The sequence below is a fragment of the Dendrobates tinctorius genome, unplaced genomic scaffold (assembly GCF_039654945.1).
Source record: "Dendrobates tinctorius isolate UK_male_01 unplaced genomic scaffold, ASM3965494v1 ptg000045l, whole genome shotgun sequence".
Lineage (NCBI taxonomy): Eukaryota > Metazoa > Chordata > Amphibia > Anura > Dendrobatidae > Dendrobates > Dendrobates tinctorius.
The window spans coordinates 833,057-855,396 of NW_027361713.1; the positions used below are offsets into that span (position 1 = coordinate 833,057).

The window sequence follows — 22,340 nt, forward strand, 5'->3', positions numbered from 1 at the left end:
GAAAATCGAAGGCTTAGAGGTGATCTTATTACAATGTATAAATATATGCGGGGACAGTACAAAGATCTTTCTAATGATCTTTTTACTCTTAGACCTGTGACGGGGACAAGGGGGCATCCTGTACGTCTGGAGACAAGAAGGTTTAAGCAGACTCAGAACGTGGATTCTTTACTGTAAGGGCAGCGAGACTATGGAACTCTCTACCCTATGATGTTGTAATGAGTGATTCCCTAATAAAATTTAAGAAGGGACTGGATGCCTTTCTTGAAAAGTATAATATTACAGGGTATATACACTAGTTTCCTTAATATTGCGTTGATCCAGGGAGCTAGTCTGATTGCCGTATATGGAGTCGGGAAGGAATTTTTTTTCCCCAATGTGAAGCTTACTGTTTGCCACATGGGTTTTTTTGCCTTCCTTTGGATCAACATGTTAGGGCAAGTTAGGCTAGGATATGGGTTGAACTAGATGGACTTAAAGTCTCCCTTCAACCTTAATATCTAGGTTAACATGTTACAAAGTTTATTATCATGTGTAGCATTGATTTATGAAATAAAGGTTAAAACAATGGTTACTCTTTAAATATTGAAATAACAGGCAACTTTTTGTTTTTGCTTTTTAATATTTTTCCTCCTTTTCTTCCAACTGCCATATATTTTATATTTTTTTTTGTCAACATAGCTTTTAAAAGAGGGATAAAACAGTAAAAGAAAAATGCAATTCCTCCTATACTTTCATGTCATTCATTGTATGTTAAAAATAACGTGGAAGAATTATTCCTTAGACAAGTATGAATACGGCATTCTTAAACTTGCATAGATATTTTTTACGGTGAAAAAAATAAAAATCGGGAGCTGGGGAGCAGACATTTTCATCTAAAACATTTTGAGGCACATATGACGTTTTGATCATCTGTGTTGTGGCTGGAAAAAATGCAATTCAGGCATTTTGGCTTTATTTTTATTTTCGCGTAACAACGTTTACTTTGTGGGCTAATTCATTTTTAATTGAAACTTTTTTGGAAGTGGCGATACCAAAGATATATTTATTAATTTAATTATATTTTCTTGGGGAGGGAATTATTTACATTTTTAAATATTGAAAAAAAATTGTTTTACTTGAACCTACGATAAGCAATTAAACCTATGGTACATACTGCATTATTACAGTATTTACTGTTAGGCTAAGTGCACACGTACCGGAACTCTCGCGGAAATTACCGCGAGAATTCCGGAATTCCAGTCCGGAATTACGCTAATTACGCTTGCAAAATGCTAGTTTTTCCGCGGGAAAATCGTGGGAATTTAAAATGCGATTTTCCCGCGGAAAAACTAGCATTTTGCAAGCGTAATTAGCTTGCAAAATGCTAGCGTTCTCCAAGCGATCTGTAGCATCGCTTGGATAACTGACTGACAGGTTGGTCACTCATCAAGTGCGGCCTCAGTAGTAAAAGATAGAATGTAAAAAAAAAAAAAAAAATGGTTTTATTCTCACCCTCTGACGTCCCGCGCAGCTGTTCCCAGTAATCCTTTGCGAAAATGCCCGCGATGACGTCCGTTCTCGTGGGATCGCGATGTCTTGCGGTAATTCACGATGACGTCGCGCGAATGACCGCGAGACTTCGCGATCCCGCGAGAACGGACGCCATCGCGGGCATTTTCGCAAAGGACTACTGGGAACGAAAGCGTGAAGAGAGGCGGGAAGACTGCGCGGGACGCCGGAGGGTGAGAATAACAATATTTTTTATTTTTAAATTCTATTTTTTACAGGGATATGGTACCCAAAGCCCAGAGGACAGTCTCCTCTCCTCCGGACCGTGGGTACCATCCGCAATTGTTCTGCTTACTTTCCGCATGGTGTGCACAGCCACATGCGGGAAGTAAGCGGAACAATGCATTCCTATGGGTGCGGGATCGACGCGATTCCACAAATTAATGAGCATGCTGCGGTTTTTACCGCAAAGCGATTCCGCCGCGGTAAAAACTGCAGCATTAGCACAGCATTGCGGAATCCCATAGGAATGCATGGGATGCTTATTTTTCGCGTTTTCGCGGTTAAAACCGCTGCGGAAACGCAAAAAAAACGCCACGTGTGAACTCAGCCTAAATTGCAGTCTCCCATGGAGTGGTGCTCTACAAAGATCTATAGCCATCTATACAAGAAAAGCAAGGAAACTTTGTATTTTTTGGATTATAAGACGCTCCGGATTATAAGACACACCCCAAATTTTGAGAAGAAAAATAAGAAAAAAAATATTTTTTAATAAAATTGTGGTGCTTCTTATAATCCTTGCATGCTATTGCTTCCCAGGGGTCGTGGCTGCGGTGAAGCGGGGTCCCAGGGTAGCTGCTGGTGGAGGCAGAAGTTGGGTGATGCTGCAGGCCGGGTTGAGGAGGGCTCCGATGTGCTGCTGCGGAGGTCTTGTACTGCTGCCGGGTGTCTACGGGTGCCCGGCGGTTGCTGGCCGGTGCCTCCAGTGGCCAGCGGTGCTGCGTTGGTGTCCGGCGCTGCTCGGGGCTCTGCCGACATTTTGCGTGGCTCTAGCCGGGGCTCATTTCCATGGCTCTGCGCCAGCGGCGGCCATATTCCCCAAGACCACCGCACATGGAACCGTGGAAGTGCCGGGGCACTGGCCTGTGAAAAATGTCGGCAGGTTTTGCACCAACTATTTAATTTTGGTAGTGCTGCCCTTTTTTTGATTATATATATATATATATATATATATATATATATATATATATATATATATATATATATACACACACACACACACACATACACATATATATACACACACACACACACACACACACACAGTTGTGTCCAAAAGTATTGACACCCCTGCAGTTCTGTCAGATAATACTCAGTTTCTTCCTGAAAATGATTGCAAACACAAATTCTTTGGTATTATTATCTTCATTTAATTTGTCTTAAATGAAAAAACACAAAAAGAATTGTCCTACAGCCAAATTGGATATAATTCCACACCAAACATAAAAAAGAGGGTGGACAAAAGTATTGACACTGTTCGAAAAATCATGTGATGCTTCTCTAATTTGTGTAATTAACAGCACCTGTAACTTACCTGTGGCACCTAACAGGTGTTGGCAATAACTAAATCACACTTGCAGCCAGTTGACATGGATTAAAGTTGACTCAACCTCTGTCCTGTGTCCTTGTGTGTACCACATTGAGTATGGAGAAAATAAAGAAGACCAAAGAACTGTCTGAGGACTTGAGAAACCAAATTGTGAGGAAGCATTAGCAATCTCAAGGCTACAAGTCCATCTCCAAAGACCTGAATGTTCCTGTGTCTACCGTGCGCTGTGTCATCAAGAAGTTTAAAGCCCATGGCACTGTGGCTAACCTCCCTAGATGTGGACAGAAAAGAAAAATTGACAAGAGATTTCAACGCAAGATTGTGCGGATGTTGGATAAAGAACCTCGACTAACATCCAAACAAGTTCAAGCTGCCCTGCAGTCCGAGGGTACAACAGTGTCAACCCGTACTATCCGTAGGCGTCTGAATGAAAAGGGACTGTATGGTAGGAGACCCAGGAAGACCCCACTTCTTACCCCGAGACATAAAAAAAGCCAGGCTGGAGTTTGTCAAAACTTACCTGAAAAAGCCTAAAATGTTTTGGAAGAATGTTCTCTGGTCAGATGAGACAAAAGTAGAGCTTTTTGGGCAAAGGAATCAGAGTTTACAGGAGAAAAAAAAGAGGCATTCAAAGAAAAGAACATGGTCCCTACAGTCAAACATGGCGGAGGTTCCCTGATGTTTTGGGGTTGCTTTGCTGCCTCTGGACTGCTTGACCATGTGCATGGCATTATGAAGTCTGAAGACTACCAACAAATTTTGCAGCATAATATAGGGCCCAATGTGAGAAAGCTGGGTCTCCCTCAGAGGTCATGGGTCTTCCAGCAGGACAATGACCCAAAACACACTTCAAAAAGCACTAGAAAATGGTTTGAGAGAAAGCACTGGAGACTTCTAAGGTGGCCAGCAATGGGTCCAGACCTGAATCCCGTAGAACACCTGTGGAGAGATCTAAAAATGGCAGTTTGGAGTAGGACCCTTCAAATATCAGGGACCTGGAGCAGTTTGCCAAAGAAGAATGGTCTAAAATTCCAGCAGAGCATTTTAAGAAACTCATTGATGGTTACCGGAAGCGGTTGGTCGCAGTTATTTTGGCTAAAGGTTGTGCAACCAAGTATTAGGCTGAGGGTGCCAATACTTTTGTCTGGCCCATTTTTGGAGTTTTGTGTGAAATGATCAATGTTTTGCTTTTTGCTTCATTCTCTTGTGTTTTTCATTTAAGAAATTAAATGATGATAATACCAAAGAATTTGTGTTTGCAATCATTTTCAGAAAGAAACTGAGTATTCTCTGACAAAATTTTCAGGGGTGTCAATACTTTTGGCCACAACTGTGTATATATATATATATATATATATATATATATATATATATATATATATATATATATATATATATATATATATCTATATATATATATATATATAAAAAAAATTTTTCTTTACTTAATAAATTTTTGAATTTTATTTACTGGAAGATTGTGCTGAACATCATCCTCCTCTCCTGTTATATTGCAGTCATGTCATCCTTCACCTGTTCCTAACTTTACTCCAACAAACTCACAGTAGGTTATCGAGAAAAAGGCAATTGATTTTCAAACCTCATGTCATTATCTCTATACACCCCAATACTCTACTATTATATAATATACGGGTGCATCTCACAAAATTAGAATATCAAACAGTAATTTATTTCAGTTCTTCAATACAAAAAGTGAAACTCATTATATAGAGTCATTACAAACAGAGTGATCTATTTCAAGTGTTTATTTCTGTTAATATTAATGATTATGGCTTACAGCCAATGAAAATCCAAGAGTCATTATCTCAGTAAATTAGAATACTTTATAACACTAGCTTGAAATATGATTTTGAAAATCGAAATGTTGGCCTATTAAATTGTATGTTCAGTAAAGGAACTCAATACTTGGTCGGGGCTCCTTTTGCATCAATTACTGCATCAAGGTGGCGTGGCATGGAGGCGAACAGCGTGTGGCACTGCTGAGGTGTTATGGAAGCCCAGGTTGCTTTGATAGCAGCCTTCAGCTCGTCTGCATTGTTGGGTCTGGTGTCTCTCATCTTCCTTTTGACAATACCCCATAGATTCTGTATGGGGTTATGGTGTGGTGAGTTTTCAGGCCAGTCAAGCACAGTGATATTGTTGTTTTTAAACCAGGTATTGGTACTTTTGGCAGTGTGGACAGGTGCCAAGTCCTGCTGGAGAATTAAATTTCCATCTCCAATAAGCTTGTTGGTAGAGGGAAGTATGAAGTGCTCTAAAATTTCCTGGTAGACAGCTGCACTGACTTTGGTCTTGATAAAATAAAGTGGACCTACACTAGCAGATGACATTGCTCCCCAAACCATCACTGATTGTGGAAACTTCACACTAGACCTTAAGCAGCTTGGATTGCTTGCCTCTCCACTCTTCCTCCAGACTCTGGGACCTTGATTTCCAAATGAAATGCAAAATTTACTTTAATCTGAAAACACCACCTTGGATCACTGAGCAACAGTCCAGTTCTTTTTCTCCTTGTCCCAGGTAAGATGCTTCAGGCATTTTGTCTATTGGTCATGATTGCCTTGACATAAGGAATGCAACACTTGTAGCCCATGTCCTGGATAAGTCTGTGTGTGGTGTCTCTTGAAGAAATGACTCCAGCAGCAGTCCACTTCTTGTGAATCTCCCCAAAATTTTTGAATGGCCTTTTCTTAACAATCCTTTCAAGGCTGCGATTATCCCGGTTGGTTGTGCACCTTTTTCTACCACACTTTTTCCTTCCATTCAACTTTCCATTAATATGCTTGGATACAGCACTCTGAACAGCCAGCTCCTTTAGCAATGACCTTTTGTGGCTTACCCTCCTTGTGGAGTGTGTCAATGACTGCGTTCTGGACATCTGTCAGGTCAACAGTCTTCCCCATGATTGTGGATCCTACCGAAACAGACTAAGGGACCTTTTTAAACGCTTAGGGAAGCCTTTGCAGGTGTCTTTTTTAAATTGCTCTAATTTACTGAGATAATGACTTTTGGGTTTTCATTGGCTGTAAGCCATAATCATCAACATTAACAGAAATAAACACTTGAAATATATCACTCTGTTTGTAATGACTCCACATAATATATGAGTTTCACTTTCTGTATAGAAGAATTGAAATAAATTAACTTTTTGAGGATATTCTAGTTTTGGGAGAAGCACTTGTAGTACAAGTTTGCAGGTTCAAATCCCAGAATGGGACTAAAGAAGAAAATTTTAAAAATGTAGTTAACACCCCCTTTTGCCAATATAAAAATAATAAATATATTTGCTATTCTTGGTTCTATAAAAGTCTGATCAAATTATAAAATTAATTGACCTGTATGGTAAACCCTAAAAAAAAAATGCATTTAGACATATCCATAAAGAAATGCATTTAGACATATCCATAAAGAAATTTAAATAAAAAACAATCAAAATAGTATTTATATAGATGTCAGCTCCCCATACAAAAAATAAGCCCTCACATAGCTTTTGCAATTGAAAAATGTAAAAGTTATGGATCTTCGAAGATGACAAACGAAGATCAAAAACAAAAAAATGACAGTGGCAAGAAGACATTAAGGTTTTTAAAAAAAAAAAATGCTGAAAATCAAAAAAACAAAACTTCACAAACAGCATAACTATGTATTGGCAAAAATGTTAAACCTAGTAGATAAAATATTACATATACCATCTCTTTCTCGTTCACTTTCAGGTCTTGATCTGGGCCCTGTATCTGACCAATCTCCTCGTAATCTGAGGCGCTTAAGTGGTGGTTGTCGTACCTTAAAAGTGAAAAATATATTCTAGTCATTAAAGGGAACCTGTCATTAGATCTGCAGCTTTGTGCACAGACCAGACAGAAATAAAAATTAAAAAAAAAAATAAACACAAAACTGCTTTCTCAATCATTATTTCCAGAACACTTGTAATACAAAAAATCCATATCATACAGCACCACCAAAAACAGAAAAAGATCCAAATCCCAGTATCTGGCGATACATTCCCAATTTCCTCTTCTATAAAGAGATATTACAAGAAATAAGACAGAACTGCAGGCAATCATATAGTGCAGGAAATGCAGTGGAAATTCATGTTTATGTGTCAAGTGTCCTTGAGAAAGGTGTTTATGCAGGCTAATATGTGGTAAAAGAAAATTCCAGTAGATTTTCTGCACTTAATTGACCCTGACAATTTTTTTTTTTTTTTTTTTTAAATTTCCAACAGATACTGCCAGAGTTTGAAGTATTAAGCAATGGGTAGAGTTAGAATTCCAATATTAATAATACTCATTTTAACCCCTATGCAGATTAGAATAATGCTTCAGATACTTAAAAAAATAAACATATTTAACCTTCTGGGTCTTAAAAAAATAAAGCAGACATATTTGGCTTCAAATATATCTCTTAAAAGCAGCCGGGAGTCTTAGCAAATGGAGTAATTACATGAATATATTAGACTATTGCTGCAGATATCTAACATTTGTTACCATAAGTTTCACACATTTCCAGACAATTGCTATTAATGTAAAGGTCATCTCCACTGCATTCAAATAGAGTGCTGGATAACAGGTATAGGACTGTCCTATGTCTAGTACATGAATGAACACATTACCTGCAACATAAAACCCTATAGGTAACACACTGTACACCAGAGAGGGGAGACTCACCTCTTCTCGCTTCTGATTGGATGAGGAAAACTTGAGTTCCTTTATTTGATCATCTTTTGGATCAAATAAATATATATAATCTGATGAGTAGCTTACAAGGACTTCTTCCCCATCTTCACTATAACATAAAGAAGTTACACGACAAGACTTGTTTGCAAGATGTGGAGGTACAAATCGTACGCACATTCCCATTGTTCCACGATTTGAGTAATTCCCTATCATTGAAAAAAACAAAACACATGACATTGTAATTATACTCAGAAAACAAATTTATTCAATGGTGTACTAATAATTACTATATGGCTAAGCTATGTACCATACAAAGGGTATGCATGATGACTGTACCCAAAGTCACTTGCATATGAAATAATGGTTAAAGGGGTAGTCTGCTTCTTTAATATTCATGGCCTATCCTTAGCAACCCCGCCAATCAGCTGTTCCCAATGAAGCTGGAGGGAAAGTTTGTTAGTTCGGAACGTAAAAGAACATTCACTCAAATACGTAGACGTGAATGTGCATTAACCAGTCAATATCTAGCTGACGGTGCTGTGCTATCCAGCTCCTCAACTGAACACATCTGGCTGTCGCCAGCAACGGAAGCAGCCGATCAGCGAGGATGCAAAATGTTGCACGCCTACCAATCTGGTATGGATAACCTATCCAAAGGAATATTAAAGTACAGTGACAGTGCACTCTTTCACCGGCCCAGTTGAGAAGTCACGAGCCAACAGGAGAGTGCACTATTAGTGCACATTTTAAGATGAGACCTTGGTGAAAAGGAAAAGCAGCTGTGACATTGGTTTTGGGGGTTGACTCTATTCTCACTCCTTGCCGGCTTTTCTCCTTAGGCTGAGTTCACACGTGGCGTTTTTTTCACGTTTCCGCGGCAGTTTTAACCGCGCGATTTTGCCGCGAAAACGCGAAAAATAAGCATCCCATGCACTCCTATGGGATTCCGCAATGCTGTGCTAATGCTGCGGTTTTTATTTTGCGGAATCGCGGCGATCCCGCACCCATAGGAATGCATTGTTCGGCTTCCTTCCCGCATGTGGCTGTGCACACCAAGCAGAAAGTAAGCAGAACAATTGCGGATGGTACCCACGGTCCGGAGGAGAGGAGACTATCCTCCGGGCTTTGGGTACCATATCCCTGTAAAAAATAGAATTATAAAATAAAAAATATTGTTATTCTTACCTTCCGGCGTCCCCCACAGCCTTCCCGCCTCTCTCCACGCTCCCGTTCCCAGTAATCCTTTGTGAAAATGCCCGCGATGGCGTCCGATCTCGCGGGATCGCGAAGTCTCGCGGTCATTCGCGCGACGTCATCGCGAATTACTGCGAGACGTCGTGATCCCACGAGAACGGACGTCATCGCGGGCATTTTCGCAAAGGATTACTGGGAATGCTTGCGCGGGACGTCGGAAGGTAAGAATAACAGTATTTTTTATTTTTTTTTTACATTCTATCTTTTACTACTGATGCCGCATAGGCAGCCTCAGTAGTAACAAAGTTGGTCACACTTGTCAAACACTGTTTGACGAGTGTGACCAACCTGTCAGTCAATCAGTTCTCCAAGCGATGCTACAGATCGCTTGGAGAACGCTAGCATTTTGCAAGCTAAATACGCTTGCAAAATGCTAGTTTTTCCGCGGGAAAATCGCGGGAATTTAAAATGCGATTTTTCCGCGGACAGGAATTCCGTAATTCTCGCGGTAATTTCAGCGAGAGTTCCGGTACGTGTGCACTTAGCCTTAAAATGAGCAGTGCGCTAGAGTATGGAGGAAAAGTCAGGGAATTTTTAATTAAAGTACATTAGTAAAACAATTAGATTATTAAACAGATAGACATTTACGATTTAGGGTACCCGTTACACATAACGATGTCCCAGCAATTCCATCCACGATCCGACGTCGATGGGATCACTGGGACATTGCTAGCTGATGGCTGGTGAGCTGTCACATAGACAGCCCCTCCAGCGATCAGGACCAGCGAACACGCTGGTTACCAACGTAAACATCGGGTTTCTAAGGGCTGCTGGGCCCTTCGAAACCCGATATTTACCCTAGATACCAGTGTGCACTGCTGGAAGGGAGGAAGGTGGAGGCAGAGCCGCGCACAGACAGACCGGCGTAGCCCTGCTATCTGCTACTCCGGTCTGACAGACTGCAGAAGCAGATAGCAGAGCTACTCCGGTCTGGCTCCGCTCTGCCTCCACCTCCCGCCCTGCCTGCAGTGCACGCTGGTATCTAGGTAAACATCGGGTTTCTAAGGGCCCCGCAGTCCTTAGAAAATCGATGTTTACATTGGTAACCAGCGTGCAGCGTCGCCATTTTTTCATCGCTGGCTCCCGCTGCCACACGCAGCAATGCACGCTGGTCAGCAGGAGACCAGCGATGAAAAAATGGCCCAGGACGATCCAGCACGATAAGCGATACCCGGCAGGGGGGCCGATCGCTGCTGGATGTCACACACAGCGATCTTGCTGGAGAGATCACTGATGTGTCACAAAATCAGCGAAATCGCTGTGTGTAACGGGCCCTTAAGTCAGTATTAGTTTCAACGCAACCCTTTAATGAATTTGGCATATTTTATTCCTGGATGCTCTTCATTAATACGAGAGCATGAAATGCCAGTTTTAATGATTAAAGGCAAGAGTTCCTTTTCTTTTAGAAAAAATTTTTTAAGGGCTTATAATCCTAGTAATATAAAATTATAACTTGTGATACCTGTTGAAAGCATACGGCGATCATATATTCTCACAGAACTATCTGAACATCCAACCGCAAGATAATATGGTGCTGGAGGACATACAGTTATTGATGTAGCTGCACGTCGACAATGGACTAAAATATCCTAGAAACAAAAAATACAAAGATAAAGATTGAAGGTGGTAAGTAAAATATTATTTGCCAGTACTCGGTTTCATTTTATATAAATAACTACCCATTATAACTAATATTAACAGTTTACAAAAACGCAAGATTCTTTTTTAATTTTGCACTTCTATTGCCCCTTTCACAACAATTAATGATCCTTTTCCGCTACAAAGTTCATACACTGCCTTCTTGCTATGCATCAGCAAATCTGTTTGTGTGCACTGGTTCCAATCACCTTCACCCCTTCTCTTACACAATGAGACTGTGGGGTGCCTATGGGCTGTGTTGGTCGTCACAAGCAGGGACGTATTTGGCTATCATGCTACCCCAGGAACTTTAAGTGGCCACGCCCCCTACTGATCAGTTAGTCTAAGGGCTTCTCCTCTCTGCAAATCTCTTCACTGGCTCCCATTCCCTCAGCGTATCCAGTTCAAATTACTAATACTGACCTACAAGGCCATCTATAACCTGTCTCCCCCATATGTCTCTGAACTAATCTCCCGATACCTTCCCTCACGTAATCTCCGGTCCTCCCAAGACCTCCTTCTCTCCTCCACACTTATTCGCGGCGGTTTTCTAGAAGGTCTTTGTTTAGTGACTGGTGGGGGCCTCAAAATTGGGTGACCCAATCCGAAAGGGTGTAAAACATAAAATAAAAATACCAAAAGTTTAGATACTCTATAAGCAGATGTTTCAACTTTAAGACTGTGTGCCCACGATGTGATTTTTAAGCGTTTTTTGCAGCGATTTTCGGCGCAAAAACGTTTAAAAAACTTGGACAGAACACACCCCATGCATTCCTATGGCATTCCGCACATGCTGTGCTAATGCTGCGCTTTTTTCCGCGGCGGAATCGCAGAAAAAAACGCAGCATGCTCATTCTTTTTGCGTTATCATGAGAACCGCTTACTTCCCGCATGTGGCTATGCCCACCATGCGCAAAGTTAAGCGTCTCATGTGCGGATGGTACCCACGGTGTGGAGGAGAGGAGACTGTCCTCCAGGCCCTGGGTACCATACCACTGTAAAAAAAAAAAAAAGAATAAAAATTAAAAAAAAAAAATAAAAAAAAAAAAATCGGGGTATATTTACCTTCCGGTGTCACGCGCAGCCTTCCCGGGCCTCAGCGTTCCCAGTAATGCCTTACGGCAAGGATCTGTGATGACGTAGTCTCGCGTTACTCTAGCGGTCTTGTGAGATCACTATAGCAACGCGAGACCAACGCCATCACAGGTCTCGCAAGGCATCGCTGGGAACGGGAGCGTCGCTGAGGCTGCGCGGGACGTCGGAAGGTAAATATACCCCGATTTTTTTTTTTTTTTAATCATTTTTAACATTCTATCTTTTACTATTGATGCCGCATAGGCAGCCTCAATAGCAAAAACCTGCTCACACTTGTCAAACACTATGTTTGACGAGTGTGACCAACCTGTCAATCACTTTCCAAGCGATGCTTCAAATCGCTTGGAAAGTGCTTGAATTTCGCACGCGAAAATCACGGCAAAAGCGCGAACATAATTGCGGTAAAATCGAGCGGAAAAAAAACGTGCATTTTCTGGGAAGGAGTCCGGTTTTGAGTGTCCGGTTTAAAACGCTACGTGGGCACATAGCCTAAGGCTGTGTGCCCACGTAGCGTTTAAGCGTTTCTGCAGCGCTTTTAGACAAGCGATTCTGCTGTAGAAACGCTTAAGAAAAGCAACCAATTGATTTTTAATGAAAAACGCACATGTTGTGCCAATGGTGCGTTTTTAACCGCTGCGGAAACGCTTAGCGATTAAAAACGCAGCATGTTCATTAATTTTGCGGAATCGCACGCAATTCCGCATACCATCAATTATTTGGGCAAAAACACTTGACAAACACTTACAAAAGAGCGTCAAAAAACGCATGCGTTTTCCCGGGAGCAGGGTGTGCGATTCTGCTCAGGTTTATTCTGCTTCAAAATCATTACGTGGGCACACAGCCTAAAAATTATTCCACATGCACGGGATAGGGAATTATTTTCTGATCACTGAGGGTCCAACCGCCACGGTTTTCACCGATCCTGGGAAACGAAGATCTGAGGAGACCCAGTTAAATGGAGCAGAGGCAACCGAACTACTCCTCCATTCATTCTAATGGGATCGCCAAAGATCAGCAGAGTGACGTGCTCGGTAATCTCCGGCATTACCATTAAGAATGAATGGAGCGGTGGTGCGGCTGATCAACCTCTGCTCCAGTTTTCATCAACACTAGGTATCCAACCACCTGCGGATAGGGTGATAACTTTCCAGCTTGAAACAACCCCTTTAAAAGGAGCATTAAAGCAGTCGTCGGTCTAAAAATACAAATCTGCAGTCAGTCTATGTGACTGCAGAGTTGTGAATCCTGCCAGCGCATGCACAGCTTGCTGTGAGGATTCTCCGGTGTCAGCGTTGGAAACAGAAGTCACGCGATATGCATACTCCTGACCACAATTCGACTACATGGGTTTGGCCTTGCTCAATTCACTTGCATAGTCATATTGTGGCCGGAAGTATGCAAATCACTTACAGTTGTGGCCAAAAGTATTGACACCCCTGCAATTTTGTCAGATAATACTCAGTTTCTTCCTGAAAATGATTGCAAACACAAATTCTTTGGTATTATCTTCATTTAATTTGTCTTAAATGAAAAAACACAAAAAGAATTGTCCTAAAGCCAAATTAGATATAATTCCACACCAAACATAAAGAGGGTGGATAAAAGTATTGGCACTGTTCGAAAAATCATGTGATGCTTCTCTAATTTGTGTAATTAACAGCACCTGTAACTTACCTGTGGCACCTAACAGGTGTTGGCAATAACTAAATCACACTTGCAGCCAGTTGACATGGATTAAAGTTGACTCAACCTCTGTCCTGTGTCCTTGTGTGTACCACATTGAGCATGGAGAAAAGAAAGAAGACCAAAGAACTGTCTGAGGACTTGAGAAACCAAATTGTGAGGAAGCATGAGCAATCTCAAGGCTACAAGTCCATCTCCAAAGACCTGAATGTTCCTGTGTCTACCGTGCGCAGTGTCATCAAGAAGTTTAAAGCCCATGGCACTGTGGCTAACCTCTCTAGATGTGGACGGAAAAGAAAAATTGACAAGAGATTTCAACGCAAGATTGTGCGGATGTTGGATAAAGAACCTCGACTAACATCCAAACAAGTTCAAGCTGCCCTGCAGTCTGAGGGTACAACAGTGTCAACCCGTACTATCCGTCGGAGTCTGAATGAAAAGGGACTGTATGGTAGGAGACCCAGGAAGACCCCACTTCTTACCCCGAGACATAAAAAAGCCAGGGTGGAGTTTGCCAAAACTTACCTGAAAAAACCTAAAATGTTTTGGAAGAATGTTCTCTGGTCAGATGAGACAAAAGTAGAGCTTTTTGGGCAAAGGCATCAGAGTTTACAGGAGAAAAAAAGAGGCATTCAAAGAAAAGAACACGGTCCCTACAGTCAAACATGGCGGAGGTTCCCTGATGTTTTGGGGTTGCTTTGCTGCCTCTGGCACTGGACTGCTTGACCGTGTGCATGGCATTATGAAGTCTGAACACTACCAACAAATTTTGCAGCATAATGTAGGGCCCAGTGTGAGAAAGCTGGGTCTCCTTCAGAGGTCATGGGTCTTCCAGCAGGACAATGACCCAAAACACACTTCAAAAAGCACTAGAAAATGGTTTGAGAGAAAGCACTGGAGACTTCTAAGGTGGCCAGCAATGAGTCCAGACCTGAATCCCATAGAGCACCTGTGGAGAGATCTAAAAATGGCAGTTTGGAGAAGGCACCCTTCAAATATCAGGGACCTGGAGCAGTTTGCCAAAGAAGAATGGTCTAAAATTCCAGCAGAGCATTGTAAGAAACTCATTGATGGTTACCGGAAGCGGTTGGTCGCAGTTATTTTGGCTAAAGGTTGTGCAACCAAGTATTAGGCTGAGGGTGCCAATACTTTTGTCTGGCACATTTTTGGAATTTTGTGTGAAATGATCAATGTTTTGCTTTTTGCTTCATTCTCTTTTGTGTTTTTTCATTTAAGACAAATTAAAGGAAGATAATACCAAAGAATTTGTTTGCGCAATCATTTTCAGGAAGAAACTGAGTATTATCTGACAAAATTGCAGGGGTGTGAATACTTTTGGCCACAACTGTACTTGCAGTCACATGAGTGCAATTTCCCAATGCTGACACCAGAAAATCCTCATAGCAAGGAGTGTATGATGTGAGGATTCACAATTCTGCAGTTACTCCAAGTATGGCCATGCATATGCCGTCAGATAAAGCATTCTGAAAGCTATATACTGTATATGCCCCCAATCCCCTATGCAACGTATAAAAAAAAAGCTTTTATTTTACCTACAGGCGGCACCATCCGGTCCGCTGCGTGTCTTTGATGTCTCTTCTCTTCTTACAATCATCGTTCTTCTTCCATGCTTCATGTGGATGACACATCCTACGTCATCATCACAGTGTCCCCCTTTCTCGAGCCTCCGCAGGCGCACTCTCTGCCATGACGAGGGCAGAGCAATGTATTATAGCGTGCATGAGCCAGGAAAGGCAAAAGTGCCCGGGTGACACATAAGTGAACCCGATGCATGCAGGGTAAAAGAGAAGTATGACTGCGCAGAAGCAAGATTGGATGACACCGTAATGATGACATAGGACACGTCATCCTCACGAAGCAGGAAAGGACGACGGTGATTGTAAGATGACAGTAGGCGCTGGATCAAAAACAGAGAAGCCGATTACACCAGACTGCGTCGTCTGTGGGAATAATGAAATCTCTTAATGCCTTGCATAGGAGGATGGGGGCATACAGACCGCATGCCAGAATGCTGTACCAGAGGGCTTATAGGTGCTGGCTGTACTTTGTATAAAGGGAACCTGTCACCAGGTTTTCCCCAAAGCAAGTCCCTTATCTTGACAGTGATCCATTGGTGAGAATGAGCATAGTCTAACATCAGTTCACCTATCTGCACTTGAGCAACCCACATAGGAGGAGCACATTGACGTTTTATACTTCATGTTAGTGGTAACATTTCTTCAATATGACTTGCATTTATTTATAAAATAAAAAACGGAAATTTGGCTTAAATTTTGGAATTGTGAAACTTTTAATTTTTTTACCCTTAAATCAAAGTTTTATCGAGCAGAATAGTTAATAAATAACATTTGCCACATGTCAACTTTACATCAGCACAATTTTGGAAACAGAATTTTTTTTTGTTAGGACGTTATAAGGGTTAAAAGTTGACCAACAAGTTCTCATTTTTCAAACAAAATTTACAAAACCATTGTTTTTAGGGACTACATCAAATTTGAATTGAGTTGGGGGGGTCAATATGACAGAAAATACCCAAAAGTGACACTATTCTAAAAACTGCACCACTCAAGGCAAACAAAAACACTTTCAAGAAGTTTATTATCACGAGAACTAAAGCAATGTGGAAGGTAAAAATGAACATTTGACTTTTTTCACCAAAAAAAATTTACTTTGGAACCAAACTTTTATTTTCGCAAGGGTGAAAGAGAAAATGGACTATACAATTTGTAGTGCAATATCTCCTAAGTACGCTGATACCCTGTATGTGGGGGCAAGTCATTGTTTGGGCGCATGGCAGGGCTCAGAAGGAAAAGAGCACAGTTTGACTTTTTGAACGCAAAATTGGCTGGAATCAAAGGTGGGTGCCATGTCGTGTTTGGAGACCCCCTGATGTACCTAAAAAATGGAACCCCCCAATTCTAACACCAACCCTAAAACAGCCCTAACCCCAAACCTAACCATAATCCCAACCCCAACATCACAGCCCTAGCCCCAACACAACCCTAACCCTAGCTCTAACCCTAACCTCAACCTTAGCCCCAACCCTAGCTCTAACCCTAGCCCTAACTCCCCTACCCTAGCTATAACCCCAATCATAACCCTAACTCTAACCCTAGCTTTAAACCTAACCCAACCCTAATTCTAACCCCAACCCTACCTATAACCCCAAACAAAACCCTAGCCCAACCCCAACTTTAGCGCCACCCCCAACTATAACCCTAGACCTAATGGAAAAAAAATACATTTCATTATATTATTTTTACCTAAGGGGATGATAAAGGGGGGTTTGATTTACCTTTTTTTTTTTTCTTTTTTTTTTTTTAACTTTGATCACTGTGATAGAAATGAACAAAGAGGAGAAATCTCCTGTTGTTGCCAGGTGCCGACCGGCAGATCTCGGCGGGCGCATTGTGCATATGCCCACCATTTTCTAACCGGAAGACGACGCCGAGGGTCAGGGGGACACAGACAGGGGGACACTATTTCTATTTCCTCTGATGAGCTAGATCACATCAGAGGTGAAAGAAGTAAATAGGAAATCGGATTTTTTTTTTGCCATTATTCCGTTAATAACAGTGATCACAACACTGGGGTCAGTTAAAACTGACCAAAATCATGTTCTCCAGGGTTTCAGCTACCCCCGTAACCAAGACTCCGGAGATTATGCAACCTCCTGCAACCTTTTTTTTTCCAGGAATTGAAAAAATGTAAAGAATTAATGTTTACATTTTCTTAAAAAAATATAATAATTTGCTTATAAATTTAGTAAAATATGAAAAATAATTTTAAAACTTTTGGTATTTCCACTTTTAAACACTAGGGGGAGCAGCTACTGACATATGAAAAACACCTAGTGTACAACTAGCTCACATTACTGCCCTGCAATATTTATGGGCGTAGTCTACTGACATGGGTGTGATGTCACTCCTCTCATCCCCTCCTGGGTGTTTGCTAAGGGAGAAGAGAGGATGACATTTAGGAACACGTTGATCAGCCATTTTTTCGGTGACTGCAAAGTTATACTGACAAGTAGACAGTCACTGAGGATGGCAGGCAGCAAGGAATCTGGTAGATATATGGTGAAAGGAGCAGGGTGACAGCAGCACAGTATTTCAGGAGAGCAGTGTGCTGGGCTATGAGGGAGGCACCCTGTTTGGTGTGCGGGGCAGGTATTGTACAGAGAGCGCTACGTTTTATACACATGGATGGACCATCTGCTTGTCTGATCCACAGAAATCCAGGAAACATTTCTGCTGATTGATGACCTGTTCTGATCCAGACTTTGCACGCAAAGACCCCATTCCCCTCCTCAGATCCTGTCTTCTCCATCCTGTCCTGGTGATGTGAAAGTGAGGTGACAGGCGCAGTACTGGGTTACGCTGGGAAGCAGGATGGGGGAAAAGTAGCCATATAGTAACAATAAAAATGAGACCCCTCTCTTCAACTGCCTCACCAGCCCTCCCCTGACTGCACCTAATTGGAGGTGATGCTGCCCCCTCTATTACCCCAGACCCGTGTGCAGGTGCTCAGCCAGAACCACCCTAGAATGGGTCCCCTTTCTGCAGATAATACTGCCATGGTGTTCTCACATAATACCGCCATATAACTCACATATCATACTGCCATATAGATCATACATAATACCGTCACTTAGATCACACACACTGTGATATAGATCACAAAATACCGCCATAGTGCTCTCACATAATACCGCCATATAGATCACACATAATACCGTCATATAGTTCACACACAATACCACCAGGTAGATCACACATAATCCCACAATATAGTTCTCATATAATACCGTCATATAGTTCTTACAATATTCCACCGTACTAATCAAACATAATACCATCATACTGATCAGATATAATACTGTCATACAGATCACACATAATGCCATCATACAGATCATCACACGTAATGCCGCCATAAAGATCTCACATAGTACCGTCATATAGATCATACATAATACCGTCATATAGTTCACACAATACCACCATGTAGATCACACATAATCCCACAATATAGTTCTCATATAATACCGTCATATAGTTCTTACATTATTCCACCATACTAATCAAACATAATACCACCATACAGATCACATATAATACCGTCATATAGATCACACAATGCCAGAATGACAGATCAGCTCTCCACCCTCCTGTCAAGATCACACCTCACCACTTGTGCGCTTGACCAGCTCCCATCCCACCTCATCTCTAACTTTGCCACAGTCTTCATCTCAACTCTAACACACCTCTTCAACCTTTCACTTACAAATGAAGTCTTTCCCTCATCCTTCAAACATGCCTCAATCACACCCATCCTCAAAAAGCCCTCCCTCGACCCATCCTCTGTGTCTAACTATCGCCTGATATCTCTTCTCTCTAAAGCCGCAAAACTACTGGAACAGCATGTACAGTTGTGGTCAAAAGTATTGACACCCCTGCAATTTTGTCAGATAATACTCAGTTTCTTCCTGAAAATGATTGCAAACACAAATTCTTTGGTATTATTATCTTCATTTAATATGTCTTAAATGAAAAAACACAAAAGAGAATGAAGCAAAAAGCAAAACATTGATCATTTCACACAGCACTCCGAAAATGGGCCAGACAAAAGTATTGGCACCCTCAGCCTAATACTTGGTTGCACAACCTTTTGCCAAAATAACTGCGACCAACCGCTTCCGGTAACCATCAATGAGTTTCTTACAATGCTCTGCTGGAATTTTAGACCATTCTTCTTTGGCAAATTGCTCCAGGTCCCTGATATTAGAAGGGTGCCTTCTCCAAACTGCCATTTTTAGATCTCTCCACAGGTGTTCTATGAGATTCAGGTCTGGACTCATTGCTGGCCACCTTAGAAGTCTCCAGTGCTTTCTCTCAAACCATTTTCTAGTGCTTTTTGAAGTGTGTTTTGGGTCATTGTCCTGCTGGAAGACCCATGACCTCTGAGGGAGACCCAGCTTTCTCACACTGGGCCCTACATTATGCTGCAAAATTTGTTGGTAGTCTTCAGGCTTCATAAAGCCATGCACACGGTCAAGCAGTCCAGTGCCAGAAGCAGCAAAGCAACCCCAAAACATCAGGGAACCTCCGCCATGTTTGACTGTAGGGACCGTGTTCTTTTCTTTGAATGCCTCTTTTTTCTCCTGTAAACTCTATGTTGATGCCTTTGCCCAAAAAGCTCTACTTTTGTCTCACCTGACCAGAGAACATTCTTCCAAAATGTTTTAGGCTTTTTCAGGTAAGTTTTGGCAAACTCCAGCCTGGCTTTTTTATGTCTCGGGGTAAGAAGTGGGGTCTTCCTGGGTCTCCTACCATACAGTCCCTTTTCATTCACCACGAGAAGTGGTGAGTTCTCCTTCAATGGAAGTCTTCAAACAGAGGCTGGACAGACATCTAACTGGGATGATTTAGCGAATCCTGCTTTGAGCAGGGGGTTGGACCAGATGGCCCAGGAGGTCCCTTCCAACTCTACGATTCTATGATTCATTCAGACGCCGACGGATAGTACGGGTTGACACTGTTGTACCCTCGGACTGCAGGGCAGCTTGAACTTGTTTGGATGTTAGTCGAGGTTCTTTATCCAACATCCGCACAATCTTGCGTTGAAATCTCTAGTGAATTTTTCTTTTCCGTCCACATCTAGGGAGGTTAGCCACCGTGCCGTGGGCTTTAAACTTCCTGATGACACTGCGCACGGTAGACACAGGAACATTCAGGTCTTTGGAGATGGACTTGTAGCCTTGAGATTGCTCATGCTTCCTCACAATTTGGTTTCTCAAGTCCTCAGACAGTTCTTTGGTCTTCTTTCTTTTCTCCATGCTCAATGTGGTACACACAAGGACACAGGACAGAGGTTGAGTCAACTTTAATCCAGGTCAACTGGCTGCAAGTGTGATTTAGTTATTGCCAACACCTGTTAGGTGCCACAGGTAAGTTACAGGTGCTGTTAATTACACAAATTAGAGAAGCATCACATGATTTTTCGAACAGTGCCAATACTTTTGTCCACCCTCTTTTTTATGTTTGGTGTGGAATTACAGTCATGGCCAAAAGTATTGACACCCCTGCAATTCTGTCAGATTATACTCAGTTTCTTCCTGAAAATGATTGCAAACACAAATTCTTTGGTATTATTATCTTCATTTAATTTGTCTTAAATGAAAAAACACAAAAAGAATTGTCCTAAAGCCAAATTGGATATAATTCCACACCAAACATAAAAAAGAGGGTGGACAAAAGTATTGGCACTGTGCGAAAAATCATGTGATGCTTCTTTAATTTGTGTAATTAACAGCACCTGTAACTTACCTGTGGCACCTAACAGGTGTTGGCAATAACTAAATCACACTTGCAGCCAGTTGACATGGATTAAAGTTGACTCAACCCCTCTGTCCTGTGTCCTTGTGTGTACCACATTGAGCATGGAGAAAAGAAAGAAGACCAAAGAACTGTCTGAGGACTTGAGAAACCAAATTGTGAGGAAGCATGAGCAGTCTCAAGGCTACAAGTCCATCTCCAAAGACCTGAATGTTCCTGTGTCTACCGTGCGCAGTGTCATCAAGAAGTTTAAAGCCCATGGCACTGTGGCTAACCTCCCTAGATGTGGACGGAAAAGAAAAATTGACAAGAGATTTCAACGCAAGATTGTGTGGATGTTGGATAAAGAACCTCCACTAACATCCAAACAAGTTCAAGCTGCCCTGCAGTCCAAGGGTACAACGGTGTCAACCCGTACTATCCGTCGGCATCTGAATGAAAAGGGACTGTATGGTAGGAGACCCAAGAAGACTCCACTTCTTACCCCGAGACATAAAAAATCCAGGCTGGAGTTTGCCAAAACTTACCTGAAAAAGCCTAAAACATTTTGGAAGAATGTTCTTTGGTCAGATGAGACAAAAGTAGAGCCTTTAGGGCAAAAGCATCAACATAGAGTTTACAGGAGAAAAAAGAGGCATTCAAAGAAAAGTACACGGTCCCTACAGTCAAACATGGCGGAGGTTCCCTGATGTTTTGGGGTTGCTTTGCTGCCTCTGGCACTGGACTGCTTGACCGTGTGCATGGCATTATGAAGTCAGAAGACTACCAACAAATTTTGCAGCATAATTTAGGGCCCAGTGTGAGAAAGCTGGGTCTACCTCAGAGGTCATGGGTCTTCCAGCAGGACAATAACCCAAAACACACTTCAAAAAGAACTAGAAAATGGTTTGAGAGAAAGCACTGGAGACTTCTAAGGTGGCCAGCAATGGGTCCAGACCTGAATCCCATAGAACACCTGTGGAGAGATCTAAAAATGGCACTTTGGAGAAGGCACCCTTCAAATATCAGGGACCTGGAGTAGTTTGCCAAAGAAGAATGGTCTAAAATTCCAGCAGAGCATTGTAAGAAACTCATTGATGGTTACCGGAAGCAGTTGGTGGCAGTTATTTTGGCTAAAGGTTGTGCAACCAAGTATTAGGCTGAGGGTGCCAATACTTTTGTCCGGCCCATTTTTGGAGTTTTGTGTGAAATGATCAATGTTTTGCTTTTTGCTTCATTCTCTTTTGTGTTTTTTCATTTAAGACAAATTAAATGAAGATAATAATACCAAAGAATTTGTGTTTGCAATCATTTTCAGGAAGAAACTGAATATTATCTGACAGAATTTCAGGGGTGTCAATACTTTTGGCCATGACTGTATATCCAATTTGGTTTTAGGACAATTCTTTTTGTGATTTTTCATTTAAGACAAATTAAATGAAGATAATAACAAAGAATTTGTGTTTGCAATCATTTTCAGGAAGAAACTGAGTATTATCTGACAGAATTGCAGGGGTGTCAATACTTTTGGCCACA

General features: G+C 41.7%; 1 protein-coding gene across 7 annotated transcripts in view; it reads right to left on the reverse strand.

Moving 5' to 3' along the window:
- DCAF6 (DDB1 and CUL4 associated factor 6) overlaps positions 1-22,340 on the reverse strand; it is a 569,725-nt gene that overhangs the window by 375,879 nt on the left and 171,506 nt on the right. For all 7 annotated transcript variants that reach the window (XR_012232231.1, XM_073575570.1, XM_073575573.1 and 4 more), the window contains exons 7-9: positions 10,514-10,640; positions 7,789-8,003; positions 6,811-6,904 (exon numbers count right to left, since the gene is read on the reverse strand). Coding sequence is in view for 6 of the 7 variants with exons in the window: in XM_073575570.1 (XP_073431671.1) it covers positions 6,811-6,904; positions 7,789-8,003; positions 10,514-10,640 (436 nt within the window). In the remaining variant the exon portion in view is untranslated. The remainder of the gene's footprint in view (positions 1-6,810; positions 6,905-7,788; positions 8,004-10,513; positions 10,641-22,340) is intronic.